General features: G+C 47.8%; 1 protein-coding gene across 3 annotated transcripts in view; it reads left to right on the top strand.

The window, feature by feature from the left end:
- Positions 1-17,349, top strand: part of DIP2C (disco interacting protein 2 homolog C) — a 384,520-nt gene that overhangs the window by 198,331 nt on the left and 168,840 nt on the right. For 2 of the 3 annotated variants that reach the window (XM_039241633.1, XM_039241635.1), the window contains exons 3-4: positions 698-865; positions 10,108-10,218. In XM_039241633.1, coding sequence (XP_039097564.1) covers positions 698-865; positions 10,108-10,218 — 279 coding nt within the window. The remainder of the gene's footprint in view (positions 1-697; positions 866-10,107; positions 10,219-17,349) is intronic. The other variant, XM_039241634.1, reaches the window with a different exon arrangement.

Here is a 17,349-nt window from a genome sequence, read left to right as displayed (position 1 = left end):
AAGGGGTGCTTCCCACAGAAGCGTTCCAGGGAACTGAATTTGTGTGTGGAGTCTCCATTGTGTTTGTAGTTTTGTTTTGACTCTGTGTATTTTTCTTTCCTCCCTCGATATTTAAGAAGTTAATGTAAAGGTGGGCGTGTTGTGTTGGCCTGACGTAGCTAACGGGTTGGATTTTCCTGTTGTCTGGCTCACGGAAGGGAGAAGCTCTGTTCTGTTTGGTGAATTAAAAATGAATCCGATTTCTGGCTGGCTGACACCCACGTGTGAGAGGCTTTCAGAGCAGATGCGGGCAGATGGCCATAGTCTTCTAACAGAACCGCCAAGCTGACGACCGGCTCCGTGGCCCGTCCTTGTGAATTCCTTTCTGCAGGAGGCGCCTCCACGTCTCGGAGGAGGGCCGGTCGTGGCAGATGGGGGCTCTTGACACTGTTGGGTTTTAATTCCCATGACTTAGCAAACAGAAATGAAACAGAAGCGGTGCCGCCGGTCCCCGGAAGGCATTCTTGAGCCATGGCGGTGCAGAGGCCGTGGCTGACCCGTGCTGGCTGGGCGTTGAGGGCGGCCCCGTGTCGCGTGGTCCTTTGGTGTTCTTTGTGCCGTTCTGCATGGGGTCGGCAGCTCTGCTCAGTGCTGTAACAAATTAAAAAAAAAAAAAAACGAAAGTTTGCATTAATTAGTTTTTTTCAACTTGTTACAGCAGCGAACGGAGCTGCCGTGGTCCGGTGTAGACTGCAGCACAGTGAAGGAGCCCCGGGAAGAGCGCTGCACTCCGGCAACATCGGGGTGTGTGACATCCGAGAAGCCGCGGTCAGAGAGCGGGCGGCCAGCACCGCGGGGAACCGGCCGCTGTTTTACTTTCGCTTCGGTGAGCGCACTCCCCTGAGAGAGACCCGGGGGGGGCCTCCGGGGCCGTGCACCCCCAGCGTGGGGGACCCGAGCGCGTGCTGGCTCGGGCGGGGCTCCGGGCTCGAGCCCCAGCCCCTGGGTGAGCTCGTGTGACTTGGCGCGGGCCCCGCCGCCCCTTGATCACAGAGCTGGTCATGGTCCCCAGACCCTGATTATCCCGCTGCCTCAGGGCCCAGTTCAGAGTCTTTTCTGTGAAAATATAATCCGTGTTTTATAAACCTATTTTCACAGTTGGAGCACCATTTACAAAACAGTTGAGAAAGAAAAATGCATGATAAATCATAAAATTCTAGTTGAAATGGTTGGTCTTCCACTACCCTGTGTCCCTTGTCTCAGCGAGGGAGTGCTGGGCCGCTCTGGCCCGAGCTTTGCTCGGGGACAAGGTCTACACTGTAGCACAATCCCATTTCCAAAGGGTGCCACGCCGTTAGAAAATAAGAAAACTGAGCCAGTGATCCTAGTGTGTGTTCTCAGAGGTATTGAGCCTATTCAGAGGCGGAAGTTACTTCAGTGGGCAATATTTTTGAATATGAGAGGCCCCAAATGTGAATTGAATGCATCTTTTAGTAGAATAAGAAAATCAATGTTTCTAAGCTTTAGGTTTACCTTCAGGGTTTAATCCTAAATAAAAGCCATTATTTAAAAATCAGGAGGAAGTAAGAGGGATGAATTTAATGTTGCGTTGGCCCTAGGGTCTCAGACCTCGATCACTGCTCCTGCCCCTCTTCTCTGGGCCAGCTTGGTGACAGAGGAGCAACGTGGGAGAGTGCGTAGGGGAGTCGGCTCTAGCTGCGGGGTCCACTTCACGGTCTACGTAAGCCTCACGGCCCTGACCGCGATGAGTGGAAGAGGCATCTGCTTGGGGCTGTGGGGCCGCTGCTCTAGGGCCCGGGTCCCCCGCGTCCCATACACCCCGTGAAGGGAAGGCAGGTCCACCCATGATTCTAGGTGCCGGAGACCAGGTTCCCGGTCAGTTTTGCAGTTTTCTCTGCTCATCTTTGTTTCTGAGTAATTGCCTGGGTGAACAGTCATTCATTATTTGGAACTTGGGCAAGCAGCGTGGAAAGCAGAAGGTTCTCAGAGTGTTATTCCTTGGTGAACTCAGTCTGAGAAGTCATTCTCGTGGGGTAGGATCTCATGAGAAGCATCTTGTTGGTCAGGACCCTAACTTGCCCTACATTTTTATACAAGGGGACTTGTGTTTGGATGAACTACTTTTTTGAATGTTATTTTTACTTATCAGAGAAAATATTAACACTTCTAGAAAGTATCCTATAAATATTCCTAAGTTGGGGTTTGGGACACACAATTCTGAATCAGAATGGCTTGTGCGGGCGTCCAACATCCGACCACGGGGCCAGAGTCCGGGGAGCGTGCCCCGACGCAGGCTACTTCCTGGTCCCGTCTGCCCGGGAGGTAACTGTGTCCTTCGGGAGCAATGTTGAGCACTACCTTAAATCCAGATGAGAAAAAGTATGCCAGAAGCTAGAAGGAAAAATGAAAATTGTGTATTTAATGAAGGGTCAGAAAGAATATATTGAAGATCATTTTCAAGGAGGAAGTCTTACTTAGGACTTACTCATTTGGTACTAGGGCTCCGTGAGTGTCCCTCCCATTCATCCCTAAACTTTATAAAACTTAAAAAACAGGAGAAAACTCCACTCTACCAGTCTCTTTAGGCACATTTCTAATACTGAGTCTTCACTGCCCTGTCACAAAGCTGTGGGGACGTAATTCCAGTGTTACCATAAGTGGTGAAACTTTCCTCGACCAAATATAGTTCTTCTTTCTAATAACACATGCGTTAGCTGAATTTTACTTTCTTGGGGACTGTCCAGGCATATTTCCCAGCGGTGAGTGGTTTATGTGGGTCTGGTCTACTCTGTGTCCAGCCTGCCTTTCAGTTACAAGGACTTTCCATGATTGCTTGGTTGTGGAAATCTGGGCGAATTCTGCTAATGAGACCAGGGGGCTAGTCTGTCTGCTTCTTTCCTGCTCCCTGGGAATCGGCTGTGGGACCCACATAAATGGCCCTTGCAGGGGGGACCTCTCTCAGTTAGGTTGACTGTACCAGGTTTGCTCCTATCGGAGATGGCAGACGGCCATGCACAGAGTGTAACTGAGTCTGTCTCTGCACATGGCCATCCTGGCCCCTCTTCAGCCTCACAAACCTTCCTGCTGCCCAGCTCTGTCCGAAGTTCACCTGTGTCCAAGGCCGGTGCTCTGCACATGTTGGTGCCCTCTGCCTGCATCTGTGCATCGTTTGAAGCTCATGTCAAGTGTCACTTCTGCAAGGAAGTGACGGGTTAGGACAGGCCCCTACATGACATCCTACTTCTGAAATAATTACGAACTTGTAGATGGATGGTGGTGGTTGAATATTTGATGATTCCACCCCCACCAGGAACAAGTAACCATCGGCACGTTGCAGACCACTTGCTGCGGGGCAGGCCAGCTGTACAAGTACAGATAGCAGGCTGTGTGTCCTGCTGGCCACAGCCCACACGTGGCAGCAACACAGACGTGTCCAGTGGGTGTTGGTGCTCAGTGGGTGTGAGGGAGCCCAGCTGAGGGCAGAGCCGGCAGTCAGTGGTGGTGCTCAGCTCTGCGTGATGCCTCAAACATCCAGACAAGCGGGCCTGTCTCCTATCCGTGAGCACAGCTCTATTTGATTTCCGGTTTGGGTGCATTTAAGTGTTAAGGGTGACACGTAGTGCTCTCATTGTTTCCATAGCTCAGTGGTTAAAGAGTAACGTAATTCGGGGCCTCTGCACACCAGTCAGCTGAACTGTGTTTTTATCATTATCGTGAATCCTGGATTTCAGCTCAACCACCTTCAGACTCCCCGTCCTGACGAGAGGCCCGCATGGAGGCTGCTGGATCTGAAACCTAGTTGATAAGTTGTCTGCTGGGTTTGCAGGCTTGCTCAGGAGTCTTCTGCAAGGGGCAGAGCTCACAGCTTGTGAACTGTGCACTTCATAGTCTGACAGAAGGTGAACTTTCTCGTCCTTTGCTGAAGGACACCGGAATGTGGTACCATTGTGTTCCAGATTCAGAGGTCTGAGCGTGCCGGTGCTGCGATCCCCCCAAGACGGGCCGGCCGGTTCTGGTTCTTCGCATGAACAGCCACCGTGCTGTTCTGGTGCCCAGTGCACGATTTGGTCCATCTCTTCTTTCTGCAGCAGGAGTTAACATCTCCCAAAGTGCAGCCTTTGGTCCGGAAGCCACGTTTGCCTGTCCCAACCTGGGCTTTAGGACGCGAGCCTGTCCCTGGGACCTCCTCAGCCGAGCCATGCCGTGCCGTTTGTTCATGCTGGGTGGGGTGTAAGCTGCAAGGTTAACTTGCAGAGGAAACAAATAGGTGTTTAAATCAGGTTGACAGTCTGACTTAGCATGAAGTCTTTCCAGATTGACTTGCTGTAGGAAATGAGTTTTCCTCAGCTAGAGGTAAACTACCTGTGTCTTGGGGAAGCCATCCATGGTCGTGATCTGGGTACACAATTTGCTGCTGTCATTTGCCCGAGAAGTACTCTTGTTTTGTCACACACAGCCCTGGTTTGGTCGGGTGGATTTCCCAGTATGTTGCATGGTGTTTTGCCACGCGGGTTCTTCCTCCCTGAAATCAGTGGCCACAGCAGCGAGGCAGCCCCTGGACTTGAGCAGGGCTGGCAGCGGGGTCTCTGATCACCCACCCCGGCAGCGGGAGCCGTGGTCACTCTGGACCTGGCTCGTCTGGGCGTGTGCGCAGAGCCTGTGAGGTGTCTGAGGAACGCAGTATTTGAAGCCCTGCTCCTGACGTCACACGCTCCGTCCTTTCTGAACTTCTCTTATCGATGAGCAGAGACCGAAAGTTTGGTTGCACTTAAAATTCTCTAACATTCCGGATCTTCTGCTCTTTTCCACATTATGATCTCTAATCAAATTAAAACACGTCAACAAGAATATTGTAGCAAGTTCACACTGATTTTTGGCAAGGACTTCTGTTTTGAGAGGTAGAAACAGAAGTGGCAGAAACACAAGATCCGGGCTGACAGGGTAGACTTTCTGCCTTTCTGTGCTGTGTTCTCATCTGAGTCCGTACAAATCAGATGTAGTAAATGTCTTTATCTGCATGCACCATGATTGTGCTGCTTATTTTCTGGCAAAGGCTTGATTGCACTTGTTTTAGAAGTAAGTGTGGTTTTTGAGAGGATAATTAGGTACTAGAAGAGTAGGGGACAATCCAGAAATTGCTTCTGTACAGACTTGAAATCTGGAAAAGCCCTCAGCAGTTTTGCCAGGTTCCTGAAGCAGGACGTGCATATGTCAGGCCCGTGGATGCAGTGGGCTGTGCCAGGCACTGGGACCCACAGGCGCTGTCTGCCGGGGGGCAGGACCAGAGAGTGTGTGTCCCAGCAGGGGTCCTGGGGTGTGTCCCTCACAGGCGACTGTGACCGTGTCTGCACCCCAACATTCATGGGAGCTGAGGTAGTGGCCGAGGGATTTGTCTAGTTCCACATGTCGTAAGAATCAGACCAAAGTCTGGATCAAGGTCTTTTGGTTTTGAATCCCACATACATTTTTCCTCAAGTCATCTTCTGTGTATCTTTCATGATTTCTTTTGAAAATATGTTGAAAACCAAGATCTATCACTCTATTTCCCTTGCTATCTGATAAAATCTTGATGTTTTCTGGAACATCTGCCATCCTGAATGACCCCGTGTTGTCTACACCACAGGTCTCATGGCCTGTGCCACATGGTACATCAAAGTACTGGAGCCCCCATGGCCATATTTCCGGTTACTGTGGGGATTTTTGTGGTTTCCAGTGTCTGGTTCCTGTGGTGGTGATGAACTCATTGCATGTATTTGAGGGTCTGGAATCAGTGGATTGTTGAAGTGACAGAACCGTGTTGTCAGGAATTTTCTTCAGTGAGTCCTTTGTTCATCACGTGTAGGAAGTGGTGCGGCTGAAGTCAGGGGCCTGTGTCCCTCTCTCCCAGCCTGGCTGCCTCCCTCCTAGGCTCCTGGGATTCCTTCCTCTGATGAGTCGTACTTAGTGTCCCTTTGCAGCTCTTGAGGAAAACCGAAATCCCACGGTCTTATCTGAAGCCTTGCAGGAGCCTCACGAGGCCCTGCACGTGCCGTGAAATGTCCCGTGATGGTTCAGGAACACCACTGAGCCCCCCTGCGGGCCAGGGGCCATTCGGCCCTGGGAGGAGATGAGCGCACAGACATCTTAGCTCCTGACTGTGGCCTCCCGAGTAAGAGGACAGAGACCACACTGTTGTCAGACGACCTCACAGCTGTCGGCGGCCTGGATTTCACTCCCGGTCAGCAGTGTGTCCTGAGAAGATCACTGGTGGACGAGTTGTCTGCCAGTGAGATCACAAAGGCACTTCTTGGTGGCTTCAAGGTACCAGCTAGATTCACCCGTGACCGATGGTTACCGTATGGGAAGCACAGCCCCGTGCAGCAGCACACGGCCTCTGCCACGAGGACCTGGCCACCAGAGTGTTCTTCTGAGCCCAGGGCACTGGGAGGGGTCGCCCATCTCAAGGGAAGGGGCAGCTACCTGAGAACATTCACGTGCTACTTGAGAGTGACGTCGCCGTGTACAGATGGGAAACTGAAGCCCAGGGTCACAGTGGTGGGTGTCTGAGAGGATGTTGTCCTGGTGCTTAGTAAGTGTCCGGGAGATAGTTCCTCTCCATCACCATCATGTTTTTGCCTGAGAAGAGTTAATTTCCTGCCTGCAATTTGTATGTTTCTGGAGGGTTACCCTGCCTCCCATGAGAGGGCTCACCTTCCAGGGACGTCGCTCAGATGCGACTCACACACCCTGTTGTAGGCACTCTGGTCGTCCTGTGCTTTTCCCAAGAGCTGGTTTCCAGTTGCGGTATGAACATGGGTCCTCGGCTTGCTGTGTGCTGCGCTCTGTGTGTTTGAGTACTGACTCGTGTACTCATGTTACTTTACGTACCCAATGGGAGGGACCCTGAGTTATTACCCCTGGGTCCTCCTGTGGCGACAGGTTGGAAATTATGATCTGCAGTTGCAGATTTGACTAATGGCCCCCTCTCGCCACAACATACCTCCACACTACTTCAGATTTCATTCGCAGTGAGGTCAGATAAAAATTAGGGATGGAAATGTGCACACTACACTAATATTTGTTTATTCTTAAATGTTCTGTTGCCAGTGACCTGTTGAAGCTATCTCCTTTTATCAAATTAACTAATTTCTTTTAAAACTTGTGCTGTAAGCTGTGAACTTCGGCCTGTGAAGTTAAATGTGCACTGTGTTTGCATGTGAAATTGGTGGAGGACAGATGTGCGCCTCCCTGGACAGGTGGGCGCCCGTCTGTGTGCCGTGCCTGTGTTTCCCACCTGCGGACCGGGGAGGGGGAAGGTTAATTAATGTAATTCCAGGAAGCATGTTGGAACGCACCAGGTCTGTAGCAGGGCTGAGATTGAAGCCACACTTGAACATGCACATAAATGGGCACTCTGAGCTCGGCAGCTTGAATGTGCACATTTAGCTCTGCTTCCCAGAACTGCTCCAAGATGTCTGTAAACGGAGGAAGTGTCATCCACAGGACAGAAGAGTGGGGGAGACGGTGACAAGATTTTACCATCTGTGGGGGTGATGACTGGGGTGCCCAGTTTAGCAGGGGGGAAGGTGGCAAGTAGCGGCACTGGTTTCATGCGCACCATGTGGGGGGTAGGCTTGGCGCCTCAGAAACATGTGATCCATGTCTTCCCCCTCTCCCCCAGAGGTGTCTGTTCTCTGGAGAAGTGGAACTGAGAGCCTCTAGACTTGGGGTACCAGGCAGTGCTGAACCCAAGCGTGCGCCCTAGAGGGTAAGAACAACTCCAGCCCCGAGTGACAAATGCTCCTGTGTTGACTCACAAGACAGGACTGGAGGTTCTTCTTTGGGTAATGGAACAGCTCAGATAAAGATCTGCAGGGAGATACGGTGATAACCTCACCTTAGGAGGAAGACACAGGCTTGCGGCTCTTTCGACGGCAGTAGAGAAATAATTGTGAAAGTAGACAGAAAAGCAAAGAAAAAAACCAGATTTTTCATATACCTTCAGAATGATATTGAACTTCTTAAGAACAATACTTGACATGAGAGGTAATGAATGTACATAACTTTAAAACTTGTTTTAATGTATGCTTATCTTAGAGAGAGAGAGAGCATGTGAGCAGGGGAGGGGCAGAGAGAGAGGGAGACACAGAATCTGAAGCAGCTCCAGGCTCTGAGTTGTCAGCACAGAGCCTGATACGGGGCTCGAACTCAAGAACCGTGAGATCATGACCTGAGCCAAAGTTGGAGGCTTAACCAACTGAACCACCCAGGTGCTCCCACATAAATTTTAAATAAATCTGTTTATACACATTTTCAAGATTTTAAATTTATACATAATTTCGCTTAGTCTCACAGGCAAAGGCAAGTTCTGGGGGTGAGGGTGCTCCCTGGTGCTTCAGCAGGTGGGGACCAGCCAGCCTGCGTTAGATCAGGAGGGGTCAGCAGGAGGGTCTCAAAGGAAGAAGAAAATGAAACTAAGACTGTTACCAGGTTATCAGTGATTGCCCATAGCAGGGAATGCATTGGAAAGGTTTTTCATTTCTGTTGGGATATTTTGAAGGATTTAACAAGAGGTACATTGAAAATCAACATGATGGAACCCAAAGATACAAATATTAACCCCAGAATAATAAAAGCATGTAAGATAGAAGGGTATTCGCAGCACACTGTTGCTGACTCATGATCCTAGTAATGGTGTAGTGATGGCCACACTGGTGTGCAGAAGCCATGTATTGTCTAAAATGGGTAATTAAGAGGGATTGTTAAATCCATGCTTATAAGTATGAATGTAAATCCCACCACTTTTCATTATGACTTAATAGTACTCCTTGATTTTATAAATTCTGTGTATCTGTTTAATGAGGATCCAGAGTATTTTTTTTTTTAAAGATGATTCGCAGACTGTAACTGGATGAGGTTTGGTAGCTGTGAACTGTTGTGTTGTCAAGAAGTGTGAGTACACCTGCTAGACGGAGAGCTCACAGGAGCTCAGCAGGTGACCGGAGTGGGTGTCTTCGGCACAGCGCTTACAGTTACCCGTACAGCTAGTCTGCAGTGAGTCAACCTAACCTGTCAGTAGCCACAGCATGCCGCCGGGAATTGAGGTGCGGGAGTACGTGCAAGTGTTGATATCAGGGTCGGAGTTCAAGCCTCACGCTGGGTGTAGAGCCTACTTCAAGAAAGAAGAATTGGGGTGCAGAAATCACCAGCATGAGAGGGGTATTAAATCCCTGGTGTAAATAACTAATGGAGCCACGATGGAAGACCAGGAACTAAATAGTCTCTGGTGAGGCTGCTGTCTCTGGTTTACTTTCTCTGTCAGGGTTTGCTGGTCCTCTTCTGAAGAAGGAACAATTACTGTTTGATGCTCAGCACTCAGGATGTCTTTACTCCTGAACTGTAATGATGAAATCTTTCTCACCGTACTTAGTTTTATCTAGATTGTGTTTCTTGCTGTTCTAGTTCCGAACTATAACAGGTATCTTGGTTGCCAGATTTAGGTCAGTCTTTGTACCTATCAGGTCATTTTTATCTGACTATTTTCTCATTTTAGGTAATTCATCAAAGCCATATTGAAATAAAAAATTTTCAGTTCGCATCAAATGGAATAAGATCGCAGAGTTAGAAATTTTGAATGAACAAAGACGAGCATTTATGCTCAGTCCTGGTACCTGAATTGTATTGTTAACATATCCTATAAAATTATTTCATAGGTAACTAAAATGATAAACATTTCCTCAAGAATTAATATAACCCTTTCTATATGTGTATTACATAAAGAAGATCACAACTTGATTTGTTGGGCTCTGTTTTTCTTACCCATGTTCTAGAAACTTCAGTCTCTTCACATGACCTAATAGATGTTTGTGCTATAAGGGAGGCTATGCTGGTGTCTGAAGGCTGTGGCGTTGCGGCGTGAGCCTGCCCAGGACACTTCTCCCTCTCCTGTCCACTGTCCGTGACATCCCCAGCCCTGCCCCCTGCCCCCACGTCCTCGTGTGCTCTAGCCTGGCTGTAGGCATGCAGTGAGTCAGGGCTGGAGTCTACCAAGTGATTTACTCTGTGAAGTGAATGAACTTTGGCTGCCAAGTAAAGCCTTCTCTTACTTTGCTGTTTCCCTTAACGCAGGGGTGGATCAAGCTTTGCCTCCTGAGCGCCGGGCTCCGGTCACTCCTGCCTCTTCCACTCGCTATCACCGCCGCAGGTCCTCAGGGTCACGAGATGAACGCTATCGGTCGGGTAAGGTACCATGCGGCCATGAGGTCACTGACCCCCTAGTCTGTGATGCGATGGTGAAATGGACGGGTGGATGCATGTCTGCAGCAGCTGTGTGGTGATCAGGCGGAAGTGCGGTGTGTTTGAATATCCTTTGGTTGGTTGTGTGATCATGGCTGGTGACATCCTACGTCATAAACAAATATACCCTCAGGAGTACACATTAAAACTTAGTAAAAAGTGACTCTTTACATTCTTAGAGATACCATCTGCTATTTAGAAATTCATAACAATTGAACAGTAATCTCCCAGGAGCCAAATTTTGCTTTTTTTAGGTGTTACTATTCAGCAATTTGGTTTTACTTTTTATTATCTTGGTTGCTAGTATTATTATTTGCCTTTTAACCTCAGGATTTCTGTTTTTCAAGTAGTTTTCAAAAAAGAACATTCTTAAACTTTCCTATGTTCTCTGTTATTTCCTTTGTGTTTTATGGGGCTGTGTCTTGGTAATTCCGTTCTGTTGCAGCCATCGCCTCAGTTTGGCCGGCTTGCATTTCTTTCATTAATTTGGCATCAGAAAACTTGTATGGTGATGAATTTCTAATTATGTTTTAAGAGATTTTTTTCCCCAACATCTATATTAAAGTTGCTTTTTCCTGCTTCCCTAACTACAGTTTTTAAGGAAAATTATGAGTAAGTGTCATTGTTCATGCCACATATGGATTGCTAATGATAGCAGTCAAAAGATGATGCTTCTGCCTCACTCCTATTTACTATTTAGCACAGCACTTTCACAGGCTCTGTCTCATGTGGTTTTTATAACCAACAGGTGACATACTTACTTCTCCTTCATGTTGGAGAAGAGGAAGCTGAGGATATGGCACAAGGCAGCTCAGGCACTCCACCCCAGGGCCGGGCTGGTCAACCACACAAGGCTCTCGGTTCTGTTTCACATCTCGTTCCAGTAGTGGGGGTGACAGGATGGACCCCCCCTCCTTTCCTATAAGGAGCTGTCTCCCTGACATCCTGGCTGGGCTCCTTCCCAGGAGGGAGGAAGGGGTCGGGCAGATGTTATGGCACCAGGGGTCATCATCTGTGGAAGAAGATTGGGCTTGAAAGGCAGCCAAGGCCAAGGGCTGCCTGTTTGCCCCACGCTCCCCGGGTGCCTTGGTGTGGGGATGGAATGAAGCAGCAGCTGGTTCTCAACTTCACCTTTTGTTTCCCAGAGATGTTCGAACAGCCAGCATGTATCAGGAGTCTATCCTCATTCAGGTGTCACAGGCCTCTTTCAAGTAGTCGAGGGGTAGAGACATGCACACACGTGCTGTCAACCCTCTGTGAAATGCTTCCGCTACCTCACTGTCTTGATGTTTTATGTGTGTGTACACATGGTCATACGTACAGTAAGCACAAGTATGGACACGTAAACACACAGTCACACGTATGGTAGACTCACAGGTATAGACACCCATGTGTACACACACTGTCACATATACAGTAGACACACAGGTACTGACACCTAGATGCACACAAAGTCACAGGTATAGTGGACACAGGTACCTACTTAGACATGCATGCAAACACATGTTTGTGCACACACAGCCCCGTTTTGGACACACATACGTAGATACATATGTAGACACATGACCACACAGTAGATACGGGTACCTATATAGATACACATGCATACACACACCAATGTACATATAACCCCATAAAGTAAACACATATATAGATACACATGTAAACACACAGACTCACATACAGACACATAGGTACACGGGCACATGTGTAGACACACAAACATAACCATGTAGACACATAGGTACACACATAGACACGTGTAGGCACAAGTGTAGAACTGTACACACAGACACATGCGTAGACAAGCATGTGGACACTGACACAGACCCACGTAGATGTGCAGACGCATGTGGACATGCAGACGCGTGCACATGTACACACACGTTTTCTGTCACTGGCATCTTCAGTTCTCAGACTAGTCAAGTGTTCTTTTTTCCGTTTTCTAGTTGAGAAGCCAGAAGTTCAGGGAGGTACGTGATTGTTAATGATAGCCCGGTGAATAGCTCATCAAAACAGGATGCAAGTGTAGCTTTGTCTGGTCTATTATCTGGCTTCATACCACATAGAAAACAGCAACTTCTCTTATGCTCTAAGCTCTAACTTTGTGTTAAATTTGTTTTTAATTTAGATGGAAATTAGGACCTAGCACAGTCTGTTTCCTATGTTACCTCTCTTTCCTAATGAGGAGGGGTGGGGATGTTAACCCTGAGTTTACCTGGCCTTTGCTAAGGTATATTTTCCCAGACCTCCTGGCTATTGTAGGAGACAGGCCAGGTGCTGGCTGCCTGATGGTTTTTCTTTTCAAGGAGAAAAGAAAACCTCTCTCATTGTCAGAGAGGTTAACACAGTAGGAAACGGTGCTGTCTTGGCCTCAGGTGCATCTCCATGAGCCTGTGGAGGAGAGTGGGGTAGATGCGGGAGGGAAGCACAGGCGGAGGGAGGAAACCACCTCTCTCCATCCAGCGCACCTGCAGCCCTCCTTCAGCACCTCGGCTCACAGCGGACAGCGTCCCCATGAGGTGGTGGATGCGGGAACACCTGGCACGCTTGGTGTCTGTCCTTCCCAGTTAGAACTCAGACTCAGGGATGAGCTCAGGGCTCAGCCTGCTTTGGGCAGGGGAGCTCACAGTCCAAGGGCGGAGCTGGACCAGTGGCCCAGTGTTAGCGGGTGACACTGCTCTGTGTTTCTGTAACTTCCGTCGCTCTGAGAGTAAGATTTGCATCTGCCGTGTGTGCGCTCTGGGTTCGCATTATTCCCTGGTCTTTCACATCATCCTCTTTCTGCAGCCATGCTGGCTTCTGGATGTTTCTTGAGCACCTGATTGCTATGGGGCCTTTTCGCTCCCTGCTCCTCCTGCCTAGAATGTTCTCTCATGTACGCACATTGCTTGTTACTTTTCCATCAGGTCTCTGCTCAACGGGTTACTGCTTTTGTGAGGCATTCCCCGACCACCCTGTTAAAATGGTATATGACACGGTGTCACCTTGTCTTCAGTCCCTACCCGTCCCCTTCTGATTTCATGTGTGTCCATTGAGTTACCACTCCCAACACTATCAGCCATCTGTCTGCCTGCCTGTCATCTGTCCATCTGTCATTTCGGTACCTACATTTGTAATCTGTGTGCCAGCCTATCCGTCTGTCTGTCTACCATGGGAATGTGAGGCTCACAAAGACCAGGGGTCTTTTTTGTTTATGTGTGTATGGCAAGCATCTAAAATGATGCCTAGTTAATAGTTGTGGAAGGAAGGAAGGTGAAGGAGGGAGCATAGTGCATTTGGGAAAAAGAAATTAGGTGGGACGGGCCAGATTTTGTGTACTGTGCCTGAGGACTTGACGCTATCCTGAAGATGACCGGGTACTCCTTGAAGACTATGCAGAGGCCCAAGTGGAGAGGGTTTAGGGTTTGGGGAGGACTTTGGTAGCATATGGCCTATGGATTGCACGTGGAGGAATTGGAAAAACCCTGAGATTGATGTACATTTAGGAGAGGAGTCCATGCCAGTGAGATCTGACGTCTGTTTAGAAGGTGACAGTAACAGGACCTTGAGGCTTGGTCAGCGCAGGGGCGCGTGAGGCGAGGACTCCTGGCGACTGGTGCATGTGTAGGCCATCAGCTGCGTGGGAGATGGTCTCCAGTTCTGCTTTAGAGGATTAAGGTTTTCGTAGGTTAAAGATGGTGGGATTTGTCCTGCTTTTCACTTATTGTGTAGAGAATACTATGAAAATGTTATTCCTTATAGACTTTTAATTTTTTAAAATTCATACTACTGTCAATTTTGAATAAATAATGACTGATTAATTTACATATAAGGGAATCCTGTCCACCGGCTCTGCACGTGCTTGTGAACCTCAGCGGTGTTTCTTCAGGGCTGTCACGTCCTGTGACCCACACAGAGCACCTCCCTAGTGTCCTGTGGTGGCCACCCTGGAGGAGTGCCCCTGAGCGCTCGTGGGGCCACGATTCAGCCCGTTTGATTGTCTCACTCATGCCCTTATTCTCTGCTGTTTCCTGTTGTTAAAATAGGTTAGTCATGAATTTTCTTAATTTAGACATTTCACTAATATACTGTAAGTTACTTTTTCTTACAGCGTATGTTCACATATCATTTTTTAAAGTATAATATGAAACCTTAAGAGCTTATTGTAGTCTGTTGCCAGTGTACAGGTGTCAGGATTTTCTGGTGTGTGTTTTCCTGAGCCAGCATGGAAGATTTAAGATGCTAGAAAGGAAGAGTCTTGTGGCCCTCAGGAGATTTTGTTTTCTAAAATTCTTGGGCCACTCAGCTTACAGTAGAGGTACTTTGGATGCTTCAGTGATCAAATTACATCAGCCAAGAAGTAATTCTATTATCTCATAGATAATTGCCCTAATTAACAATCAATCCAGTCAGCCATAGAGCCTCAAATTTAATCTCTCTTGGCTATACTTTTCCATTTCACTTCCAAACCCATGGTCTTCCACTGTGATGAAGTCCTACTGGAATTCGTTGTAATAGTGTGCACCTCTCCTCTTTTTTAAGTAACTTTATTTGGAAACTTCAATTTGATTTGGAAAGTGAATGAATGCATCAATGAACAAACACATTTCCTGAGTTCCTAGAAAATGTCAAACTCTGTATTAGGAATTCTGTTACTTTTACTGGATAAGTCTAGGTTAGAGCTTCAAGGGAGTCTAGCTGTTTTTTACACCCATTTCCCCCAACCAGAAGTCCTAGAAAAGAAAACTTGCAGGTTTGTATTGTTTCTCTTTCTACCAGGACCAACTATGATACATTAAACAAACTTGGAGCAAACAGCTTCTTAATACAGTATGTTTAAAATGATTATTTCGTCTTGTGGTGAGCTGACACCCAGCTTTAAAAAGCACATCCTGGTTCATATGTGTGCACGGACCAGAGCGGCTGCCTTCCGGGGGCCTGCACTCACTCCCCCTGACACCCCACGGAGCCCTGTCTCACTCCTGCATAGCAGACTCAGACGGGTCCAGGGACCCAGGGGCACCCTGACACCCTCCAGGGATATCTGTGAGGTCAGACCCTTCCCGGAGTAATACCAACCCATGATTTGCTGTATTCACGCTCATCCTCTCCTGATTGTACGTGATTTTCCTGAGGCTGCTGGACGTGGGCTGCATTGTGATAGTTGGTGCAGATGGTGATTGTGAAATCATGCGTTTTACAAAGTTTTTCAGTTTACTTTCTAATATAGTAAACATCAAGGCATCAGTCCTGTATACGAAAGCTTTTAAAGTGTTTTCACCCCTTTTTAATAGTTTAAAAAACATTGTTTGGGTCTAAGAGTTTGTGAAGCACTGCTGTGTGATTGGTGAAAATGAAATTCTTTGGGACTTGAGAGGTAGTATGAGCTACAAACTTGTACATGCGAACCCGTCCCTGAGGCTGGCTCTGCGCTGCTGGCGGTTTACAGTCTGACTCAACGCCAGTGTTCAGTTGCTGGCATCCTGGCACCCGTTCAGCATGTGTGCAGAGCATTTGCTGTGCACTCTCAGTGAGACCAGAATACACAACACACTGTATTTGCTCCCACAGAGTGTGTTTGCCCTGTAGTGTGCTTCCTTCCTTGACATTTAATTTCCTACATGGAGAAGATCCCCTTCTCTAGTCAGTTTGAATTCACTGATTTTAACATGCTTCCTGACTCTGAAATCTGATTCTGTCTGAACTAAATTTTTTCATTATTTAGTATAAATCAGAAAGAACGTATTTTGTTACAGTAGAGTAAGAGTAGAAGGCACTAAATCAGACTGCATACCTGGCTGCGTATTCCCCGTGAAAAACAGGCTCAGCCGTGTCCAGCTGCACCGTCCAGTGTGGTAGCCAGTACCCACATGGGAGCTTTTAAATTTAAGTTAATTAAAATTAAATTTGAAATTCTGTTCTCCTGCTTCGCCAGCCACATTTAAGACCAGCGGCTGCTGCACTGGGCAGTGCAGGCATGGAAAGCTGCCACGGCAGAAGGCGTCATCCCACGGAGCCACGCTAGAACCACAGCTATGAGAGACTTGGAAGACAGAAGATGTGGTTGAAGACAGACCATAAAGGGCCATTTGTCCAAACTAATGAAAATGAACTCATTTTTGATGTCTGGTCCAAGTCATTTAAACAGAAAATGACACAGTCGGATTTGTATGGGAAATGTCAGTATGTAGCAGGTAGCGTGGGATAGATTGGTTGGAATGGGGTGGGTTCCTGGTCGACAGCAGGGAGACATTGAGGCTGTTGTATTTCAGGTGAAGAAATAGTCAAAATTTGTGGGGTACGCCAAAGTGTTACTTAGAAATTGATAGCCTAAAATATTTACATTAGGTAACACGAGATCTGGACAGTGAAGACATAAGGGTTTAACTTAAGTTGGAAAAGGAAAATTGAGTGAGTCTCCCAGAAGGAGAAATGAGAAATATGAGAACACGGTGCAGCAGAGGAGACCGTTCTGGCTTCTGTGCCAGCCTGCAGGGGAAGCGTGGACTCTCCACATGGGTTTGTAGGAGAAGGAAGCTGAGCAAATGGAAAACCAGCAGCCCCTATTCAGCAAACTGAAGTCATTGGGAAACCACAGCCCCCAAAACGGGGGGTGGGTCATGGAAGCATAGAGGTGGACAACCTAGAAAGAATGGAAAGGCAGTGCTAGAACTTAGAGACACACTTGTTACAGAAACGATGAACGGGCTCATCACTAGACTGCAAGCGGTGAGGTCAGAAACTCAGATCTACATAAAGGAAGAATGTTAAGGATTACGTGAAGACGAAATAGACCCTTATTTTTAGAAGTCTTTTTTTTTTTTTTTTTTTTTTTACAAATAGTTTATTGTCAAATTGGTTTCCACATAACACCCAGTGCTCATCCCCACAAGTGCCCTCCTCCATGCCCATCTCCCCCTCCCCCCCGCATCCATCAGTCCTCAGTTTTTGTCAGCATTCAAGAATCTCTCATGGTTTGCCTCTCCCTTTCCCCCACCATTTCCCCCCTTCTTCTCCCCCTTGTTCCTCAGTTAAATTCCTCCTAATCCTCCTATACGTGCAAACATATGATATTTGTCCTTCTCTGCCTGA

The sequence above is a fragment of the Hyaena hyaena genome, unplaced genomic scaffold (genome assembly GCF_003009895.1).
Source record: "Hyaena hyaena isolate Hyena2069 unplaced genomic scaffold, ASM300989v1 scaffold_197, whole genome shotgun sequence".
NCBI lineage: Eukaryota > Metazoa > Chordata > Mammalia > Carnivora > Hyaenidae > Hyaena > Hyaena hyaena.
This window is presented reverse-complemented; position numbering and strand designations above follow the sequence as displayed.